This window comes from Patiria miniata, unplaced genomic scaffold (genome assembly GCF_015706575.1).
Source record: "Patiria miniata isolate m_02_andy unplaced genomic scaffold, ASM1570657v1 HiC_scaffold_18, whole genome shotgun sequence".
In the NCBI taxonomy this organism is placed as follows: domain Eukaryota; kingdom Metazoa; phylum Echinodermata; class Asteroidea; order Valvatida; family Asterinidae; genus Patiria; species Patiria miniata.
Genome location: NW_024037056.1, coordinates 4,578,834 through 4,600,547, shown reverse-complemented (window position 1 = coordinate 4,600,547; position 21,714 = coordinate 4,578,834). Strand labels below are relative to the sequence as shown.

The 21,714-nt window shown below is 39.8% G+C and overlaps 1 protein-coding gene across 2 annotated transcripts in view; it reads left to right on the top strand.

Moving 5' to 3' along the window:
* LOC119724336 (unconventional myosin-XVI-like) overlaps positions 1 to 21,680 on the top strand; it is a 32,943-nt gene extending 11,263 nt beyond the window's left edge. For both annotated transcript variants that reach the window (XM_038195340.1, XM_038195341.1), the window contains exons 8-29: positions 344 to 509; positions 714 to 858; positions 1,051 to 1,161; positions 1,503 to 1,796; positions 2,025 to 2,287; positions 2,461 to 2,566; positions 2,991 to 3,177; positions 3,489 to 3,697; positions 3,982 to 4,131; positions 4,861 to 5,031; positions 5,243 to 5,318; positions 5,544 to 5,719; positions 5,840 to 5,914; positions 6,334 to 6,539; positions 7,100 to 7,202; positions 7,907 to 8,006; positions 9,027 to 9,148; positions 13,372 to 13,511; positions 15,377 to 16,956; positions 17,382 to 17,507; positions 17,974 to 18,338; positions 19,084 to 21,680. In XM_038195340.1, coding sequence (XP_038051268.1) covers positions 344 to 509; positions 714 to 858; positions 1,051 to 1,161; positions 1,503 to 1,796; positions 2,025 to 2,287; positions 2,461 to 2,566; positions 2,991 to 3,177; positions 3,489 to 3,697; positions 3,982 to 4,131; positions 4,861 to 5,031; positions 5,243 to 5,318; positions 5,544 to 5,719; positions 5,840 to 5,914; positions 6,334 to 6,539; positions 7,100 to 7,202; positions 7,907 to 8,006; positions 9,027 to 9,148; positions 13,372 to 13,511; positions 15,377 to 16,956; positions 17,382 to 17,507; positions 17,974 to 18,338; positions 19,084 to 19,323 — 5,111 coding nt within the window. In that variant the 3' untranslated portion in view covers positions 19,324 to 21,680. The remainder of the gene's footprint in view (positions 1 to 343; positions 510 to 713; positions 859 to 1,050; positions 1,162 to 1,502; positions 1,797 to 2,024; positions 2,288 to 2,460; positions 2,567 to 2,990; positions 3,178 to 3,488; positions 3,698 to 3,981; positions 4,132 to 4,860; positions 5,032 to 5,242; positions 5,319 to 5,543; positions 5,720 to 5,839; positions 5,915 to 6,333; positions 6,540 to 7,099; positions 7,203 to 7,906; positions 8,007 to 9,026; positions 9,149 to 13,371; positions 13,512 to 15,376; positions 16,957 to 17,381; positions 17,508 to 17,973; positions 18,339 to 19,083) is intronic.
* Positions 21,681 to 21,714: the final 34 nt, after the last annotated feature.

Sequence of the window (21,714 nt, the reverse complement as noted above, 5' to 3'; positions counted from 1 at the left end):
CACAAGTATATAAGTCTATCACGAGTCAAATTTTTCATTGTTCAAAAAGGATGAACAATGAAAAAGAAATTCATTTGTCAGTTCTTTGGATTGACTTTTGATTGACTTGTGATTGACTTGTGATTGGATTGTGATTGACTTGTGATTGGCTTGTGATTGACTTGTGATTTACTGGTGATTGACTTGTGATTTACTTGAGATTGACTTGAGATTGACTTGTGATTGACTTTTGATGACTTGTGATTGACTTGTGAGTTGGCTTGTGATTGACTTGTGGTTGACTTGGGATTGGCTTGCGAACGCTTTAGTAAAAAAAGTCCTTATTGTTGGTTGTTTGTTACAGACCTAGCTGCCACAGAACTCATTCAAGAAATGCTGAAGACAGCTATGCAGGAATATCTACCCAACCGTCTCAAATCCATCTCGGCAACCAGCAACGAAGAGGAAATCTATGAAGAACTTTCTGGAACCACTCCAGATGGAGTGGCCCGAATCAACAGTAAAAATCTGTAAGATATCTGGAAGAGGGGTAGAAAAAGAAGCGGGAAAACGAGGATGGATAACTCAAAATTATATTAGTCATGGTTCGTCCATCTTCAAGAATTGAAAGTTTAGTCGTCATATTTAATTCAAAGTCTGAACTTGAGGCCATTCAAAATAAAAAAGAGTAATAAATAAAATGCATTAACATTGTTTTTTTCTTGCTCCTATAGACGTGCCAGGTCATCATCTTTATCTAAGACGGAGGAGATTTTCGAGGCCCAGACGAGAATTCCGGACGATAACAGAAGATTCAGTCAAGAAATGAACGAATCAATCAAGTGCATTGGTCTGAAGATAGTGCCTGAAGATGAATCTGTAAGTCAGCACGCAATTATTGTGTGTTTGGTTTTAGTTTATTCATTGCTCTTTATTCTGGGCCCAGTAATCAGGGAGATGCTTAACAAAAAAGTATTATTTAGAAAAGTTATGAGAGAAATATCTCACCTTAATTTGCTTACTTGGTATTCTAAAGTAAACTGTTAATTGATTGACTCCCCAATCTAACAGGTGTATCTACCAGGCACCAGCTCCACAGACGATCTGACCTCCATGTCTGAGTTATCACAGAACATGATCCTGCAGGAGCTGATGCTGAGATATAGCAAGGATATCATCTATGTAAGTCTCGTAATGGAGTTTTCAAAGTAGGGAGGTGTTGGAGACAAAAAGCCGAGATTTGCAAAATGAAATTATTTCAAGAAAGGTTGGTTAAATCTGTCTAATAAATTAACACATAGATGGAAAGAGGGTGGAAAGCAACCCCATTCATCCCCCTAAATCCAACGCCGAACTCTTCCTGGCCCTCGGTTTTGTAGTGTTTTGGTGGATTTAGACCTGTTCCCTCAGACACTGGCTGTCAGTCACATCCCTGTCTTGCATCTCTCTTCTCTACCTCTGGACATAACATAAAATGGACCCCTTTGCCATATTTCATAGCCTTTTTCCTTCATGACCCCCAGACCTACGTGGGTGACATCCTGATCGCCGTCAACCCCTTCAAGACACTCCCCATCTACTCCTGCCGTGCCTCCCGCCAATACTGCGATCTTGCTGACCGTCGTGCCCTGACGCCGCACATCTTCTGCGTAGCCGACGGGGCGTATCGGGCCATGCTGAGGGAAGGCAAGTCCCAATGCTGTATCATCAGTGGAGAGAGCGGTGCCGGCAAGACGGAGTCCGCCAAATACTTCGTCCAGCATTTGCTGCTAAGGGCTCAGAGTGAAGAGAGCCTGCTGAACGAAAAGATCCAACAGGTAACGCTAAGCTGATCTTGATTTCAGAATTATGCTAAGTGCAGAGAATGCTTGCTTGACCCAACAGATAACGCTACAGCAAATTTCAAGGCGTTGTCTAATTCAGAAAATGTACTAAATGCAGGAGAAAAGGCTCACAAACCAAAATATAATGCATTCCAAACTTTTAAGTTGCTCCAATTATTTGCTGGCCGATTTTATGATGATTTGATTGTTGATCAATTGCAGGTGAATCCATTACTGGAGTGTTTCGGCAATGCTCAGACAGAGATGAATGACAACTCCAGCCGTTTTGGCAAGTACCTGTCCCTCCTCTTCTGCCACGATGGGCGGGTCCAGGGGGCGACGTTGTCCGAGTATCTCCTGGAGAAGTCCAGAGTTGTGTATCAGGGACAGAGAGAGAGGAACTTCCATATCTTCTACCTGATGTATGCGGGTCTGTCTGAAGAAGAGAAGATTGAGTTTGGCCTCTCCAGTGCAGAGAATCACAGGTATTTCTTATGTCAATTTGGAGCAAGTTGGAGATACGTGGGGTTTTTTCCAAAGCGCAAATCTGTCTGTGGTTTTATCCTCGCATCTGGCTTCAGAATTATTTGAAGTCTTTAAGGTTCTTATGACAAATTATATGAATTTTTGGTAAACTTACGGTGTTTGTTTTTTGAAGGTACTTGAACAAAGGTCATGATGTGAGGAAGGCCGTTAACACAGCCTGCAAGCTGAAGTTCCAATCCGTCCGAGATTGTCTCCATCTTATTGGTTTCTCCAAGGACGTAAGTCATATCTCATCAACTTTGATGCCATTCCGTGCCCTTGTAACCCTTGTTCCCTGGGCATTAATTACATCCTACAAATTAAAAATAGACAATTTTACCAACTAATCTTTACTCTTGTTAGAGCATGTCATTGCCCAACTCACAGCTCTGTTTTTGAGATAAACAATAGCTGTTTTATGTTTGACAAAATTTTGAGAGTTGCTGCCCAATTCCAAAAAGTAACCAAAAAAGATTTTCGAAATGGCAGGCTGAGCTGATTCTACAACTGTTTTGTGACCAATGTGGAATCAAACACAAAACAGCTGTCATAAAGCTGTGATCATCCTTGCCAAACTGTTTAGAATATTTAAAATATCGTACCGCTTCGCCAAGTTTTGTGACATCGATAGCTGATTCTAGAGTCTGATCATTTTCTCCTCAGGATGAAGACAGTCTATTCCGTACCCTCGCTGCCGTCTTGCATCTCGGTGATCTAGACTTTGCCCAGTCTGACAAGGACATGGCGCGCCTCGTCAACCAGGAGGTGCTGGACAAAGTGTCCCTCCTCCTACAAGTCTCTGCCGATGAGCTGGGAAGCGCTATCATGTCAGAGACGACATATACAAGAGGTAAAGACCAATACGTGTGGCAGGATCTGAATTACGTGGCTACGGCTGGAATTAACTTATGTGTCTATAGCAAGTGACTGCAGCCGCTTCAATAGACGCTCAAGCCGTACCAAGTAATTCAGACACGGCCTTTCTTAAAATTGTTCAGTTAGTAGATCACTGGTACTGTATTCTAAAGGTTTCTTTTAGTCAGTTTTCTTTGTTAAACCAAACATCTTGTCTTGGAGGGTGATAACATAGGGCCTGTTGGTCACAGGTTCAAACCCAGCTCCTGTCAATTTCATCAGATGGAATGTTTGTTCTACACTCAGGTGAAGCCATCACCAAGCTTCGAACCGTAACCCAAGCTGAGGAGTGCCGTGATGCTCTAGCCAAGGCCATCTACAGCCGTCTCTTCAGCTGGGTAGTCAATAACATCAACCAACTCCTGCAACCCGTGGAGGAAGTCGAGACTGCCTTTGAGATTGGAGTCCTGGACATCTTTGGTTTTGAGAATTTCAACAGGAACAGCTTTGAGCAGGTGGGAGAACACGCCGTTTTGCTAACCTGCAAAATACATGAACTGTGTCAAAGGATTCTGATGTTGTTAGTTCATGACAATCACCTCCCCTCCCAGATAATAAACCGAAGCAGCATTCATATCAGCCACTTCTCAACCCCCCCCCTCCCCAAATAAAAATATATGAATAAATATAAAAATAAAAACCCAAAACGAAATTGCAAATTTGTTTTAGTTTGATTCCTACTTGAGTCAACTACTTTTTGTTTTCAACAAGTGATTTCAATTTGCTTACATCCTGACAGACTTGCATCAATCTTGCCAACGAGCAACTCCAGAATTTCTTCAACGAGCACATCTTCATGAAGGAGCAAGACGACTGCGAGAGAGAAGGCATCAAGCTGGAACGGATCAACTTCACCAACAACAAACCTTGTCTCGACCTCTTCCTAGAGGTGGTTTATTTGCTTTATATTTCTTTCTAATAATGAAACTAACGACTCTCAAAAAGTGCGCCAGTTTTGCCGCAAGGAAATCATGATACCTGAAGAAACCTAGAGCCGGAAGATGATGTAAAAATGTTCAGTTATAGAGGTGGGAGGAAAACCTGGAACGATATTCCATGGAAAACCAACGGAATCAGGCAAGGATTAAAACAAGTCCTATCAACCTCATTGCCAGTCAATATTTGTATAATATTGCCCATGTTGTCAGTCAGTAAAGATGTAATATTTCTCATTATCGTTTCGGTTTTGCGGTAACACCATGTGGTAATAACTACTCCTTAGAAGATATTAGTTCTGAGAAGAACTTGTCCTGCTTATTATCAACTTGCCAAGTAGTTTTTGTTCTGTTTAGAACAAAAGACAAGTTCTTTTAGAACTTACAGCAGGACTGTTCTAAACAGAACAAAAACTACTTAGCAAGTTGATAATAAGCAGGACAAGTTCTTCTCAGAACTAATATCTTCTAAGCAGTAGTTATTACCACATGGTGTTACCGCAAAACCGAAACGATACCGATACCCCACCATGCAAAGCCTCAAATCTTATAATATTTCTCAATCTTTCAAAGTTGTATTTATTTTGTTTTGTCCTTTCTTTGTACCCTTTATATATCCTCTGTATTTATGTTTCTAAAACCATGTTAACTAATTGGTTTGACCTGTCCAAACCTTGCCACAGAGACACACAGGAATCATTGCACTTGTTGATGAGGAGAGCCATTTCCCAAGAGGGACAGATAAATCACTGGCCACCAAGCTTCATAGCGGACTGGGCACTAAGGCTAAGAATATCTACTTTGCTCCTAAAGATGGTGGGCTGACGTTTGGCATTCTGCACTATGCTGGCATCGTAAGTTAAACAGGTTTTTTTTTGACAACCACTCAATGTTTGTCTTCTAGTCAGAGTTGTAGGACCCAAGTCCTCCCAAAGTCAATCACAAGTCAACCTGTCGTTTACTGGAGATGACTTGTGATGATCTTTTAATTGCCTTATGAGGACTTTGGTTAAATATTTTAATCTTAGTGCTGCTACTTGACCTTTAGTTTTTGTTGTTATTCAGGTGAACTATGACCTCTCTGGTTTCCTGGAGAAGAACCGAGACACGCTGGCCAAGTCTGTTCAGTTTACCATGAAAAGTAAGAATCCTGCTAATCATCTCTGCTTACCATCAAATTCTTTATTGATTTAATATCCTTCTCTTCCAATAAAGAACAGCCTAAAATGGAATCCAGATTAGCAGATATTTGTTATATTTCAATTTGGTCTTTTTGTAATCTGACAGCAAGTACCAGTCATGTTACAAATTTCTTTACATTTTCATGTCTATTTCTAAAAAAATTCTTGTGACTTTTGTTTGTTAGCGAGCTACAGTCCTCTGATTCGTGAGATGTTTCAGAGTAAAGTGACGCGGACCGGATCAATTGCTCCCAGTGTCAGGCAGCGAGCAACGAGAAAATCTCGCAAGCAATCTACCAAGAACACCAAGGATGCCTTTGCTTTCTTCCGTCAGCAACGCATGTCAGAAAGAGGAAGCCAGGTATTAAAGTCATCACAACTTCTATTTTCAATCAGCGGCCAATTTAACGATACAAGATTTTGGTAAATGATGGGAATAATTGGAAAATTAATTGATTGGAAATGATTTTTTTGTCAACAGAAGAGGAAGAAAGTTGAAAGACCTGTCACAGGAACGGAAAGGAAAGGAGCTGCCACAGTCTTGTTCCATTTTAAGGTAGTGGTCGTCATTTTGAAGAAAACTTCTCCTTCTTCCACTGTTGTTTCTGTAAATAAAGGAATAATAGATAATTTGAATGAATATTGATGAAATCATTTTAACGAACATTCTGAAACCGGTTGAATAAATATTTTATGAAATGGAATTGTTTAAGGGAGATGTAAATCTCACATTGGGTTTTGCCTTTGCCGACGTATTTTTAAAATAAATTTGGTTTAGAATGATCAAACTGTCAATCTGTGATCGGGTGATATTGTTGATCAAGTGAACAATTGTTTGGTGATTCAGATGGATTTGTGTATTGATTCAAATTGATCAATCAACAGATCCATGATTGTGCACTTGGAGGAATCCTTGTTTTCATTACCAAAAGTAAATAAAAAAATCAATCATTTCATTCATACCTGATATGACAGAATTCCCTAGCGGAGCTGATCAGCAAGATGACCGACGCTTCGCCTCATTTCGTCCGTTGCATCAAACCTAACACTGCCAAGCTGCCTGATAAGTTCACTCCAGAGTATGTTATAGCTCAGCTGCGTTACACCGGCATCATGGAGACGACTAGAATCAGACAGCAGGGCTTCCCCCTACGCCTCATGCCACAGGAATTCATGCAAAGGTGTTTGTCCTCAAATTTAATTTGATTACTTTATTTTGTTTTAAGTTTCTAAGTTTTAAAGATGTTGCATTTGGCAAGTAGGAGCGTCGGTTATTACCAGGAAACAGACCCACCAATTTCAAGAGTAAATCCTTGCTCAAAGTGAAGATCGGACTGGTACAAAATACCCTGTAAAATTATTTCGCCTGAAACAGTATTGTTTAGAGGTAAACCCCACTTGATTTTTTGAGCAATTTTGTTGCTTAAAACGGGGAATAAATAGGCACAAAAAAGGAAATTGATCTTTGGGGAGACACTTCTGTTAGTAGGCCAGAATACATTGGTGCAGTGGCGTTATTCGGACGGGGCAGGTATACTTATTGGTATCTTTAGATACCAATAATATGAAAGTTTACTGAAATTTTGTTAGACGAATCAATGAAAATTTAATCACTTCAAGTGGAACATACGTTTGTCACAACTTTCTTTTTCAGTGTATGTTTAGTGCAAAACAACCTCGTTCGCCAAACATGATAGCCTTTCAGAATCATTTTTGTTTTTCGCTGCCTGTTGTTATTCAGGTACACTGCCCTGGTGGAGTTCTCCACTGACCGTAAACTGAATCAAACAGACCTACAGAGATGTAAGGACACACTCAAGCATCACAACATCGCTGAATGGAAGGTAGGTGGAATAAAGCAACTTACCAATTATTTACATTCAAACTAAAGTCTGTGTGTTTTGCAAAGAGTGACTTTAAAGTCCGAATTTGTATATAAAGAAAAACAATTTTTTTTATGCGTTTTAAAAATGTATTAACTGCAATGCATAAATGGTTGTATGAGGAATAGCCACAGAAAATTCTGTATGCTTGAATCAATGATAGCAGGCCCTTTAGAAGCTTCCGGCTTTCATCCAAATCGGAGGCCCCCCCACCAACTCAGTGCACCCCCACACAATGACCTCATTCTAAACACCCCCTGCAACATTTACATCCCAGGCAAATCCTTTCAAGGTAACACAGCCGTATCGACGACGGCCCCAAAGATTAACAAACACTCAGGAGATGACTAAACACGCTATAACCAGATCCTACTGGACATTGTCTATAAATTAATCCCATGTCACTCTTACCCAATCACTAAGGCATGTATTTAATTGCTTTATCTTTAACACCCCCCCCCCCACCAGACTGACAAAAACCTACACACACCTGATTTCGTCAGTCCAAATCTGAATCAGGATCATCATGGGTGTGTGTGTGCGCACGCCATGAATCATAACTATGCAAGGAAGTCCCAATTTTACTGACTTAATAATAGCCTCCACCTGTGCTCATTCAGACTCACGTAAGGAACTGTTTGTCTTCCGTTCTGTTCTATCTTCAGCTGGGCAAGTCGTTCAAGTTCTTCTTCCGACACTGGCACGCGGAGAAGCTCCAGGAGCTTAGCAGCCCATTGGAGAAGAAGATTGTAACGTGTCAGAAAGGTATGTAGGCCATCGGCATTCTTGCATTGTCAAAGTTGTGAGAGGATGAGTTTTTTTCTGGACGCCTGTTTGAGAGGTCAAAGATGACAAAACAAGACAAGTTTTAGAGGACTTTTGTCATGTGACACTGAATGGAAGAAGTAAGACGCTAGCAGCTTATTTTTTTGATTTGCATTCTAGTCAATCACATAATATAAGATCCTAAATAACAGTAGTCTTTGGAGTTCATCTTGCACAGCAAGGGTCTAAGATATGCTTGCATGATTCGGTGATCAATTATGCAAATCAAGACTGCGTCTTGACCTTGAGATTCTGACCATTCAGGGGGCATCTTCAATCGGGTCTTCAGAACCTGTTGCCAAAGACATCTAATGAAACCTAGACATGACATCTATTATGTTTTTACGTTGTGAATTGTGTTGGCAAAGAATAGGCTGCGTCGCGTGGCTTTGAACGATCATCAATTTTGCTACGTAAATACATGAAAAAATATAAAACCTAGTGCAAATAGGACGCCCACTCTCCAAATGTTAAGCACACCATTGCTGGCGCAGAGCCAATTATGAAAATGAAAATTTGAAAAATATTTTGAAAGGGGATGCAGATAGGGTCAATGACCTGTAGCATATCCTTCTCAAGCATGTAAGGAGTTCTCTTCTCAGCAGGAAATGAGACAATTTTTTGTTGTTTAGTAATTGAGCCATCATTTACTGTGTCATCAATACATGTTACTCGACGCCCTTTTCCTTGTGCAGTGCCCTTTATTATTTATAAAGCCACTGACAGTATTTCTTTTATTACAGCTTTTCTTCAAGTGGTAAAGAAGAGTTTATGTTTTTTACCGAGTAGAAAAACATGCCGACTGACATGTGCTCTTGATTGGTTTTTAAAATTAAAGTTCTTTTTTTTTCTTAGTGAAGTTTTTCCCCCTAACAGTATAATATAAAGTTCATGGATAGGGTTCTTATGTGTTGTATTTGAAATTACATTCTGTGTGTGGGTGATTGTTTTTTTCTTCAGTTGTGCGCGGCTTTCTGAGCCGGCAGGGAATGAAAAGTCTTCTTACGAGATGGAAACGACAGAAGGATTGCGTAGCGGTCTTCTTGAATGAAATACAGCGCAAGGGCGACTTGGTGTTTGAGGTAAGACTTTCTCAGTTTTCCTATTCACTTTTAAATTTTCAAACGAGAATGTTTTCATAAATTTAAGAAGTGAGAATTCTCGCAAACACTGCATTTCTTTCCAAGAGGCAGCAATAAAAGAAAAACTTCATGACTTCATCTACAGTGGCCAGAAATTGGATTGCTTTTATCCTCAGTTGCCAGTGTTTTGTAGAAACAGTGTTGTTAAAAATCTGGATTTTCTTTAAAAAAAATTTTTTGGATTTTTTAAAATTTATATCAGATTTGTTTTTATTTAAATAGATTTTAAAATTGTTTATAATTGTATCTCAAGTCATGATTTGAATGTTTGATTTAAATCAAGTTATTTAAATCAAACAACCCCTGTGTACAAAAGATTGAAGTTGCACTGCAACTGGGATAGAAATATGCAAAGGGTTTACTACCATGGCTCTGAGCTCCGGGTGGGGGGGGGGGGGGGGGTAAGGATCGGGTAGAATGACCCATAAGGCCAAAAAAAAAAATAATCGGTCTCTGGTCAGACCAAAGATCTGGAATTGACGCGGCCACGCGGCTTTTTTTTTTTTTTTTTTGCTTTTTTTTTTTTCTTCAAGCTTGGACTGTACAGACAAGGTGGGGTACTATTTTGCTTTTTTGGTGTCCTCATGTACATTGGTGTCCTCCATAATTTGCCTTGGTGCTTTCGATCATTTGCCTTGGTGCAATTTCCCATTCCTTGGTGCTCTTTGGTAAAAAAAAATTGAGGAGGTGCGGAAATAGAGGGCGCTGTTGGAGCTACCGCGGATTAAAATCGACGCGCGCGCTGACTAGAGACCGACTCATTTTTTTTTTATGATATGGGTCCATTTTCAACCTGTCCATTTTAATTTCAATAATTACCAGAATAAATACTAATTCTTTCATTCTTGGATTTCTTGTGTTCTAAAAGATATTGTAACTTAAGTTTGAATGTTTCTATGTGTAATAACAATTTCCAATCATATTCAAAGCTTTTAGAAAGGTTCATAAACAGTGAAGGAATATTTCTATGAAACATTTTTACTATGGAATATTTTTACAAAAGGGTAACACTACAGTCCCTAAACAAGAATTTTGAGATCGTTTTTTTTTTCAACTTTTACTATACCACGAAAAAAAAACCCCTAAAAAACAACTAATAGTATTAACCACTATCTGTGGAAATTGTCATATTGGTAAATTTTATTCACTATAATCAGTATAAGTGTGACTTTATCAAGGGTGCATGCTACCGGTAATTGTTGCCTTATAAAATTAGTCATTTTTAGTTTTGCACTCTGAAGAAAACAAAGTAGGAAATGATGTTTCCATGATGGTCAAGTACATGTACATTCAGTCAGAGTAAATGTCTTTGAGGAAATTTGGATTTAATGATTGCCGACTGTTGAACTGTTATATTATGTTGAACTTTTCCCTGATAAGCTGTAACTAACGTACATCATATTATACAATATAAATGTACTGCAGTTTACAATTTAGCTATGCTTGTATATGGATGAGGAATCAGTCCTTCTGATTTGAGGCGTGTGATCACACCCCCACACCATCGCACACCTTAAAGCTTCCCAAGAAGTGTGAATAATTGCACGCCTGAATTTCCCTGGACCACAAATCACACACCTAGAAAACCACACACCTAGAAAAAACACACACCTAAAAAAATCCAGGTGTGCCTTTTTCCACACACCTGTGATTTTCAAATAAGGACTGAGGAATATAAATATTTTAAATCCCTTCAATTTTTTATTTCAGAAAAATAATAGTACACTGCACTTGCAAAGTAAAACTCGAATAAGGGGTACATTCAATCTGCTTCTCTCTGCATAGCCTTATAAGGAGATTCTTCAGCCACAGAAAAACCCTCCCAGCAATCATGACTAGCTTTTAAATTGCTTGACGTTCTTCTGTTTGTTGAAAACATCCTCCCCGTGTACAGATTGTATACACATTCTCTGTTCTTCACAATTCCTAATAAGGAATGTTGCGCATCGCTAAATTGCTGCCCATGAAAATCATCTTGAAGTGTAATATAGGCATCCCTTTAAAAAGCACTGAGACATATCCACAAGTTGATGGCTTTCCAATCTGAACTGTTACCATGACAACACCTCTTACCCTCAAATGACCTCACCGCATGTTAACCAAAGACATGAGCAATAAGCAATTATTCATGCGAATTGGTGTGGTTCAATGGTCCCCTGGCTCATTCGTACATACAATATAATGGATATCAATTTCATGCTGTGTCGTCACAAGTCATTGCTTGGTTTATCAGGAATATGAGGCAGGATTCCTCAGTGTGTGTCGTTGGTTCACTGAACTGGCCTTGGTTCGACTTCCAGGATGATTTCCTGGGATTAGTAGACTTGCCAAGTCTGTTGAGCAACTCAGGGAAATACATGTACAATGTACGTACATTATTTCTTCATTGTGACTTCAGTAACAAGATGATAATAAAAATATTGAATCAAATTTTGTTGGCCATTAAAGTATCAACTGAATTTACTGAAGAGCACTCAACAGTCGTCAATCAGGAAAAAAAGTTCTTGATCTAAAGTCCTATCACCCACATATATTTTGTGATGGTTGGTTGAAATAAACCAAAACATAAAAATAAATTATGAATTAATTAAATAAAAAAAAAACCAATCTGTCCAACACCCTTGATAACATTACCAGTTTCAGGAATTACAACCAAGCACTGAGAGATGTACAGTTTATCAGAGTCTGTGTAGCACCAGCACAAGTCTACTTTCCCTAAGTACAGGATATAACCTTGATTAAATATATAGCCATACCACAGTAGCTGATCATTGTCCAATTAGAACTTGATCAGTACAGCTCAACAAAAGAACACAGAATACTGCATTTGTTTTTCGTCCAAGTTTACTAGAGCGTGGGAATGATTAATGTTCCCCGCGGAGGGCCTCTGCACTGGAAACTGATATCTCAGGCATCACTCAGCCAGTAACAAATGTGGAGCGGACATATCATTAGAATTGATGAGCAGCTGCTGAAAGCTGGATACAGTTTCTCTCTCAGTAATGAAAGGCGGATCGTTGTCCCCTGGTTGGTTTACCCAGTTTGTGTTACATCAGGATTTCCGTCATCAGAGTGGCCATCAATCCAGATGACCTGGACCCAGAGTTGACCGATATTTGATGCAGCTTAGGACACCCATCTTGGAAGTCTGGAGTATTGGACTTGCGCGGTCTTAAATCTTCACGCACTGTGAATGAGATAATTTATTGAGTGCATTGCTGAAATAACTTTCTTTTTCGGGTTTGCGGAATGAACTCATAAATCAACTGTGTTTGTATGTTCCCCTGTCCAGGCCAATTTCATCCCTCCACTCTTCAAATATCAGGCAAATTCTTTTGTCTACAATCAGCAAAGAAAGATTCCTTTTTCTTTTGTGATTTACACTTAAAAACCATCAGCCATAAGGTACAATTTTGCTAAAAGGAATCTGCTTCGCTGTCGCTGATGATAAGTGACAGTTGGAGTACTCCAGGGTTATCAAGGGACATTGGAAATTACTCCCGCAGTCATTGCCATTTTTTATGCGGATTTTCCCCAAGGCTTTTGGACAGTTCTTCTGACTGTGTGTTTCTGAAGGACATCTAGACTGCGTGTCTACAGGCAGTGTATAAAATCTGCAAAAGTGGATATTTTTGTCACTCTGTCTTTGTCATCAGGAAGAGCTGAGCTTGTTCAGATATTTCCTCCAGATGTGGCATTGATCGCTTCCAAATACAACTTTTGTTTGTGCCTTTGAAACACAGTGTGCCATTTCAACTGCGACACATTAAGCTGTCATCTGCTTGCCTCAACCGTTGTTTCACATCGTAGACATTTTTTTTAAGGGGACTTTCACAGACAGTCGTCAGTGAACCGCACGGACAATTACGATCTGCAGGCCAAACAAAGAATACGTTGACCTTGAGGAATCCTTTGTTGATGTCAGCACATTGACATTGCGTTTATCTATTGAGGAAACCCACAGAGTTGAACAGCTCACACGACCGCCTCACAGCTTGACTTCATTTAACGCTTCGCTGCTCGAGCGTATCATTATAAGCAAAGCCAACCCTTGTGCGATATCATCCAGCCAGACGTGTGGATCTTTCTATACACATTTTTTTATTTTGGTAATTTGACTCATGATGGAGACTGATGTTTGTGACTCGCCTTGTACCGCTCAGGTTCAGGAGACGTGTAATAATCACGACGAGGCCCGAGGGCTGGAGAAGGAGCTGTTGGATGCGGCAGCGACGGGCGTGAATGGAGAGGACGGGGGACAAAGAGACGGGGAGAATGGCGACATCCAGTCAGACATAGAAAGGTAAGATTCTCTTCTACCATATGTGATGTGCTGTTGGCAAAACCAGGCAGTTCACAGAATCCATAAAATGCCATTCATCTAATGCAAAATAATTCAGTTTAGAACTCGGTACAGTATGTAAATGTAAAATTTTGCTCAAATTATATGAAATTATTTCTGAAAAACACACTTGGCTCAGATTTTAACTTTGGAAATATCATGTATTCCAGGTTTAAAAACTTCCAGACTAATTTGTTCATTAAATGAATTTCCCCCAGTAATTTACTAATTAAAACATTTCAATTATTTGACAATTCAAACAAATTTTGAAAACACTGACGTTTTGCCCAAATTTTTCTATAAGAAACTTCCACATGTATTACAAGGAGGATGAAAATAACATCTAAAAAAGGCACCATGAATTCTGTTATATTTTTAGTCATTTCTGTAAATGTTAATTCCCAACCTGCTCAACCTTATATGTCCTTATGAAATTGGACAGATGGCACGTTGGAATGTTTTACATTTTTGTTCAGACGCAACAAGCGTCAGTTTCACATAATTGCCTTTGTTCAAAACATGAACGCCATATATGGTGAACATTTTGTACAAATCCAAAACACCCTCGCTCCCCTCCCCCCCAAAAAATGTAATGCTTGGCTACTTTTTTATTCATGATAAAAGCCTACATGGGTTACAATTAGAAATTGGTATAATACTCTTGTGTTGAAAAAAAAAAAAACAAGCTAAATATTAAGAAGGCAAACACACAGTGTACTTTTTTAAGCCAGCAATCAGTTGATTGATAGTCAAGGAAATTCAATTTTTTGGTTCGGAATCTCAGACTAGTGCACAAATCCTCATGAAATGTCACACCATATAATGACCTAAATGAGCTCAATATACGTGCAATGTATCACATATGAAGCTGGTTTCCTGTGAAATTATGTGCAATGGATCACACGGTAGCGTGTATCCTTGCCTTCAAAATGTCGTCCACGTTGGCCTCTGTGCTCACATCCTGACAGGATCTGCCTGCAGCCCGAGGGTTCCTGCCTGACAGGAAGTTGGGGTCGGGTTATAGGTCATAGGTCATATTACCAGTATCTGGCTTGTTAAAATATTCATTGTTTAGATTTCCTGTTCCACAATTCTGTGCTGAATTTCCTTGAAAAAGTGTGTCTACTCTTTGACATGAGATCCAATGTCAAGCTTTCAACCTCGGCCAATATCCGCTAAGTACAGAATATATCTCAGCGGGAGTGTGGCCTAGTGGTTAGGGTTTGTGACTCATGATCAGAGGGTCAGGGGTTCCAATCCAGCTGCTGGTCATATGTTGTGTCCTTGGGCAAGCCACTTCACCCCCACTTGCCTCTTTCCACACAGGAGAACTATAAATGGGTACCGGCATTAGCTGGGGAGTAACCTGCAATGGACTGGCATCCCATCCAAGGGGAATAGAAATATCCTCAGTCATTTCATGCTACTAAAACCTAAGATAAATGCTGGTCTGATGGGCCACATTGGCTCCTGACAGACTTTACTTACTACTGAGGATATCTAAACACAGAATTGTGTTTGCTGAGAAAAAATGGATTAAAAGCAAAAATGTTCAACAAGGTTTCTTCTTGTAGCTTGCTGGGAGTGGCTCCCTTAATACTAAACAAGCAAACTGACTGAATTTATTTACTGTAAAGAAGCTGTATGGAATTTGGCCCTGATCTTTTTTTGTCATAAAAAATACCACAGTCATTGTCAACACTAACGAAACATTGTTTTTAAATTTGTAATTTTAGACAAAGTCAAATGTTACTCAGATATTATTAAGTTAAAGGCAGATTCATTTTTTTACAAGATTTGTTTTCTGTTTTTGGCATTGTTTACAGAAATTGTCAGACACTCTCAGTTGAGTCTGACTATGCTGAGATGACCGGGGGCATTAGAACCTCTAGCTCCTTCCAAGACACTTCTTATGAGTCCATGATATTGGATGATGATGCCTATGACGACCAGAGCATTTACGTCAAAGATGATCTAGACCGTCGCCCCTCTGTCCTGCCTTACCAGTTGACGACTGAACAGATTAAGATCAATAAATCTAAGTATACTTCTCAACCTTTTGACACTGGTGCTGAGGAGGCAAAAAAGCCAGACTCGAGTGAGGTGTTTGACGACCCTATTTATTCCACGAAGATCGCCATCACGGTAGATTTGGACATCGGTGGTCAAGGCTCGGGGCCTCCACAAGAACCACCACCACGGTCTAGCTCGCTAAGCGGTATGGATGGATTGATTGGTCAACCAGGTGTTATGGCTCCTCCCCCTCCTGCCCCTCCCAATGGTCATGTGACCTCCAGAGAACCACATTCTGAGGACCATCTACCGCCACCACCATCCCCTCCACCTATTGCCGATTTGGAGGATGCCAATATTCCAAGTGACTTGCCGCCTCCCCCACCAATGGCAGACGTCAGTGGTGAAACCAAACAGAAGATCTCCAACATCCGAGCCATGTTTCTCCAGGAGGAGAAGAACACGGATGTCCCAGCTGAACAGAAGAGATGGAGTAACCCGCCAAGGTTTGAGGAGGGAGAAGGTGGGAGTCCAAACAAAGCACGCATCGCTGCCTTCAAAGCCAAGCTGGAGTCCACTGAGAAGGAACAATCTGTTCAGTCAGTCCCAGAGAAACGATGGAGTAGACCGCTGTCAGACATCCAGGCCCAGTTCTCACCGTCTCCCGAGCCAACGAAGGAGAACATTGCTTCAAGTTCAGGCGGGGTCAAGAAGCGACCCCCAGCCCCTACTCGAGATCCAAACACACGTCTGACGATGGGCACTGAACAAATGGTGGCATTCCACGAACAGAAACAACGTTGCGTGTCCAGCTCGGATGCACCAACGAGTCAATTTGTCTTCCCTTCAGGTGACTCCAGACAAATTTCAGATTCTTACGGGATGAGCATTCCCCCTCCACCAGCTATGCCTGCCCCTCAACCACCTCAACAACTGAACTATGGCAACGACTACCCAAGCCATGGTAGTCATACTGAACCTCGCTATGGTAACGTCAACCAGCCAATCTATGGTAACGTGGACCAACCAGGCTACAGTACCAACCAACCAATTTACGGAAACGTCAACCAGCCAGGATTTGATTATGACCCGTCACCGTTTGCCGACTTCTATCAGAACATTCCACCCCCTCCGACAGAGGCCCCGCCCCCTCCACCACCAAACTCCAACAATGTCTTCACTCAGATTCCTGGAGCCATAAGATCGTCCAAGGTGCCTGTTCCACCTCCTGCATCGGCACCCCCACCTCCTCCTGGCCCGGCACCCCCACCACCCCCAGGGTTACCCCAGGCCCCTATGGCACCCCCTCCCCCGCCACCACCTGCGGCACCAGTAGGGGGTCTATTGGATGGCATCAAGAATATGAAGTTGTCATCAGTGCCAGCTAACAATGGTGAGTATTGCTGTTAATTATCACAAAAGTGTGACGACCTGTCACATTTCTTGTATAAAAATACAGATTTGTGTTGCCCTTCTAGGAGACCTGCCATCAATGTCTTCACTTAAAAGCCCTAACTAATTTCTCCTTGAATGACAACATTCTTGCCCTCATTATTAAAATGATACCTTTTGTCATGGCCACTGGCAATTTCTTTTTACAAATGTTGAAATGTTATGCTCAGTTAAGTATTGAAGACCATAAAGATCAGCATGCTAAATTTGTATGCAGTTTTTTTTTCAGGCAGCACTACTTAGAACATAAGAGCCTATCAAAATATCCTCTGTCAGACAGAAAATAGAGTCGGCTTCATAAAATGAAAAAAAGTTTTGCTGAAAGTCAAACTTGTCATTTTCTGGTATTTTCCCCACCTATTTTAGGTGCGGAGAGACAACGTAAGAAGTCGGAGGCGCCCATGGATAACTTGATGGCTGAGCTGTCTCAGGGAACCCACAGGCTACGACCAACGCCTAAACCCATCAAGGGTCCAACTACTGAGGGACAAGGTAAGGGGAGGGAGAGGGGTCCAGCTGGAGTCTTGGTTCAAAACTAGAAGAAACTTGTGTGGCATCCCGGCAAAATGAGACAGAACTGGGCAGAGGTTGAAATAAGGGTTTGCAGATATTAGGGAAGAGAACAAAATTCTCCTTACTGTACTGTTTGTTGCACTTCAATCGGACATTCAGTTGACAAGTTATGGCTGTTTAGAAATTGCACTTATCGACGTGTCAAAAAGTAAAAAAAACTGAGAAAAAGGAATTTCTGGGGTCCAAGTGCCGAGATTCCTAAGACTGTAGAAACTCTGGTTCCTGTTAAACTGGTTCCTGGATAGACCATTGCAAGCAAGTGATCATTGTACATTTATATGGGGAGATTCATGCTTTTTGAAACTATAGACTATAATCGGTAAAGAGCTTGGATTAGTGTATACCATTTATATGTCTCACCCTCAACCTCGACCTTGATCTGCAGTCACAGATTCTGACGAGCCAGCCAAGATAGTCAATAAGCGTCAACCTCCCCCTGTCAGTCCCAAAGCCCCACCCAGCCCCGCCCCCAAGACCGCTCCCAAGAGCCCGGCCCATGTTCCACAGTCGCCAGGGAAGGCTATCCCGTCCGTAGCACCCAAACCGAAGAAGTCAGCTGGAACAACGCCCCCTAGAGAAGAGTTTATCCAACCACCGCCGCCGCCGACAGGACATCAAGGTGTCAAGAAGGCAGCTGTGGCGCCCCCACCTAGTCAAGCTCCCCCAGCCGGAGCCAATGGCGTTGATCCTGAGGAGGAACTTCCTCCATGGAAGAAAGCAATGAGGGATAAGAAATTAAAAGAGCAACAGGTGAGATATGTTAAGAGTTAATTGAAGTTACCTTCATTGTTTCTTAGTAAAATAGTTGCAGTTTCCATGACGCTTCTTACACCATTCTTTCAAAAATGTTATTTAAAATGTAAGGCTAACCCCTTGCATTTTTTTCAATTTTGGCCAAAAAATGAAATTGCTGGAAACTTGCTGGAAAGATGCCTAAAGGGCCCTGGAACACATTCCAACTCGACTCCTGGACAGATATACTATTTTGGGAAAAAATTTGCAGTAAAATCACTAAAAAAAAAAGTTATTAAAATGTAAGGCTAACCCCTTGTGTTTTTTTCTTCAATTTTTTGCCAAAAAATGAAATTGCTGGAAAGTTGCTGGAAAGATGTCTAAAGGGCCCTGGAACACATTCCAACTCGACTCCTGGACAGATATACTATTTTGGGCAAACATTTGCAGTAAAATCACTAAAAAAAAAAGTTATTAAAATGTAAGGCTATTTAATAGCCTTACATTTTAATAACACAAGGGGTTAAACCCCTTGTGTTTTTTTTTCTTCTAATTTTTTGCCAAAAAATGAAATTGCTGGAAAGTTGCTGGAAAGATGTCTAAAGGGCCCTGGAACACATTCCAACTCGACTTCTGGACAGATATACTATTTAAAATTAAATTTCGGGCTAAATTTGCGGTACAATCAGTTGAAAAAAAAAAAAAACCCAAAACACAATTTCAACGCATCTCATCTGTTTGTGTTGTTTATGAAATCCCCCAGGAAAAGGAACAGCAAGAATCCGCTAAGAAGCAAGAGGAACAAGCAAAATGGAAGGACGTCCCAGAGTGGAAGAGGAAGATGATCATTGAGAAAGAGAAGAAGAAAGCAGAGGAGGCAGCCGCTGCCGTGGATCATGAGAAGGAAGAACGAGAGGCCAAGCTGAAGTCAATGCCCACGTGGAAACGGAACCTCGTCAAGAAGAAGACAGAAGGAGAAGTAGATAACAACAATGGTATCTAGTAGGCCCAAGTACGAATGTAGTCCCATTTGAGAATTGACACCTGTTTGAGAAGACGGAGAGAGAGAGGAAGATACTAAATGTGTGTAGTAGGTGATGGGTGCAATCAGACCAAGTAGGAATTCAGTCCCATTTGGGAATAGGCAGCCTGGTCTGGAATGAATCATCGAAGAGAAAGTAAAGGTAACAAAACATGCAATCATGGAAGAGTGAAAACAGAGAAGACGATTGTTCCATTTATGGAATAAAAGCTACGAAAAGATAATACAAAAATACGTTCAATGATACTTTCACTTTTTAAGTTCTTTCAGTTTACAGTTATGACAGCTTTAACTTGTGCAGCATTTACATGAAAATGACACTGTTTTTGGTCCTTCATTTATGTCTTTCCCCTAAAGTTATACATGTATGTTATTTAACAATAAATGATTACAAACATATTAACGAAATTATCTTTTATATATATCGGGGTTTTTTCCCAGCCGCTTTTGTGTGTATAATTTGTATTAATGAGCTGTTCCATGGCCAACAATAACTGGTGCTTAGCAAGTATTAATCTGAAATTGAAATCAAAGCGAGTGGAAATCACATACATGAAACGTTTGTATGATTTCGACCTTCCAGTTACCCACTCAATATTCCAAATGCTAAATTCCAGACAAGAGGGTGAAATTAAACCACGAATGTGTACAGATAAAATACCTACTAGTAAAAATAAATTCCTAGCTGTGGCATGCACTTTACATGTTCGAATGATGCGCTTACAGTGCAAAATTTGTTTGTACAAACAAGGAATTTTGGGGGGTAAATGTCTGACAACTGACTGTAATTTCACCGTGTGTTACATTCCATATTTCCTCCCCATTTGCTTCTTTAATTGAAGCTTCTCATCCATGTACATATTAATTCCATTTACATATTAATTCCATGTACAAGTAGGCTGGCCCTACTGTAACACATTTCAGCATGCACTTCCATGTAAATGTACATTATACTATGCAGATTTTCACTACAAATTAAAAAAAAAAATTGAACATTACCACAAAATCCATTTTGATAGGTTTTGTACAGTATTATGTTTTTCTCCCTCTCGCTGTTTTTTGTGTGAGGTTTGCAACAACAACAAAATGTACAATACTGTTATTATCCTTTACTTGTATTCTAGATTTGAAACTGCTTTTTTTGACTATACGTGTATGCTTGTTTAATCATGCAGTTTCTAAGCATTATTGTGGTCTGAGTTTTTACCAAGATTTGAAATTGATTATAGTATGTTAATTTTTGAATGCGTAAAATCGGGCTCGCAAATTATGCAAATTATGCAAATACTTATGCAAATGAATTACTAGTACATTGTGAACAGAGGGAAGTATTTTGCAAAGGTTGTAAGCTGTAAAAAAATTGTGTTGCTTATAAAATGTATAAGCAACACAAATGCATTGTATTAATAATACACTGCCTTTTTTTTTCTCAGCCGCAATTTGGTTGTGCATGTTATTACTTGTAATTATAAGTCACCTAAAAATAAAATATACTTTCCATTCCCATTTTTTTGTAAAGATTAATTAAAAAACTTTTTAACAAACGATGGTGACCATTCCTAATGAATTAGTCTAGATAATAACTTATGTACGTGAACTAAGACATAGGTACATGTGTAAATATATACGCACGTTACAAATTCTGATATTTCTGTAATTACATGTCAAGGACAAAATTTACAGACGAAACTGAAACTAATTATGTGCAAAGGTATAAAAATAATCATGGCAGTGTTCATTGTAGAGTGTGAAATAATGTACATTGATACTGATCATGCACATATATACATGTATAATTGAAAAGGTGTTGTGTACACAGATAAATTATTTTTCAGAGGTTTCCGACTTTATGCCGAAAAAAAGGTGGTAGATTGAATACTGAGATTTTAATTTTGAAGTAAATAATATTAAAATGGAATAGGTTTCTGCACAGATTGAGGAAGTGTTTTACATGCTATGGATAATTAATTAATTTACTACTTTGGAAATGTCTCCTTTTGTTTTAATTTCTTTGATTATTAACACATTAAGCGGGCTGGTCCCTCTTTCACATTGTAGTATGTACCCAATTTATTTTTGTAAGCTTCATCATGAATTTGTTTAATTTCCTGGTAATTTTTCCTGATTTTTTATTTGTTTTTGGTGGACAAAAATTATGACCACAAAATACTTGTGCCCGATGTAATTATGAAAGTGAAATACTTAAATTAACGAGACTATCAAAAACTCGGTATACATTTCTTGCATTAGGAGATATTTTCATGTGCTGTATTGAATGATCCCACATTTATATTAAAACATTTCGGGGGAAAATGCAATTTTGAGTCTGGAGTCTAGAAGTTTTTTGTTTCA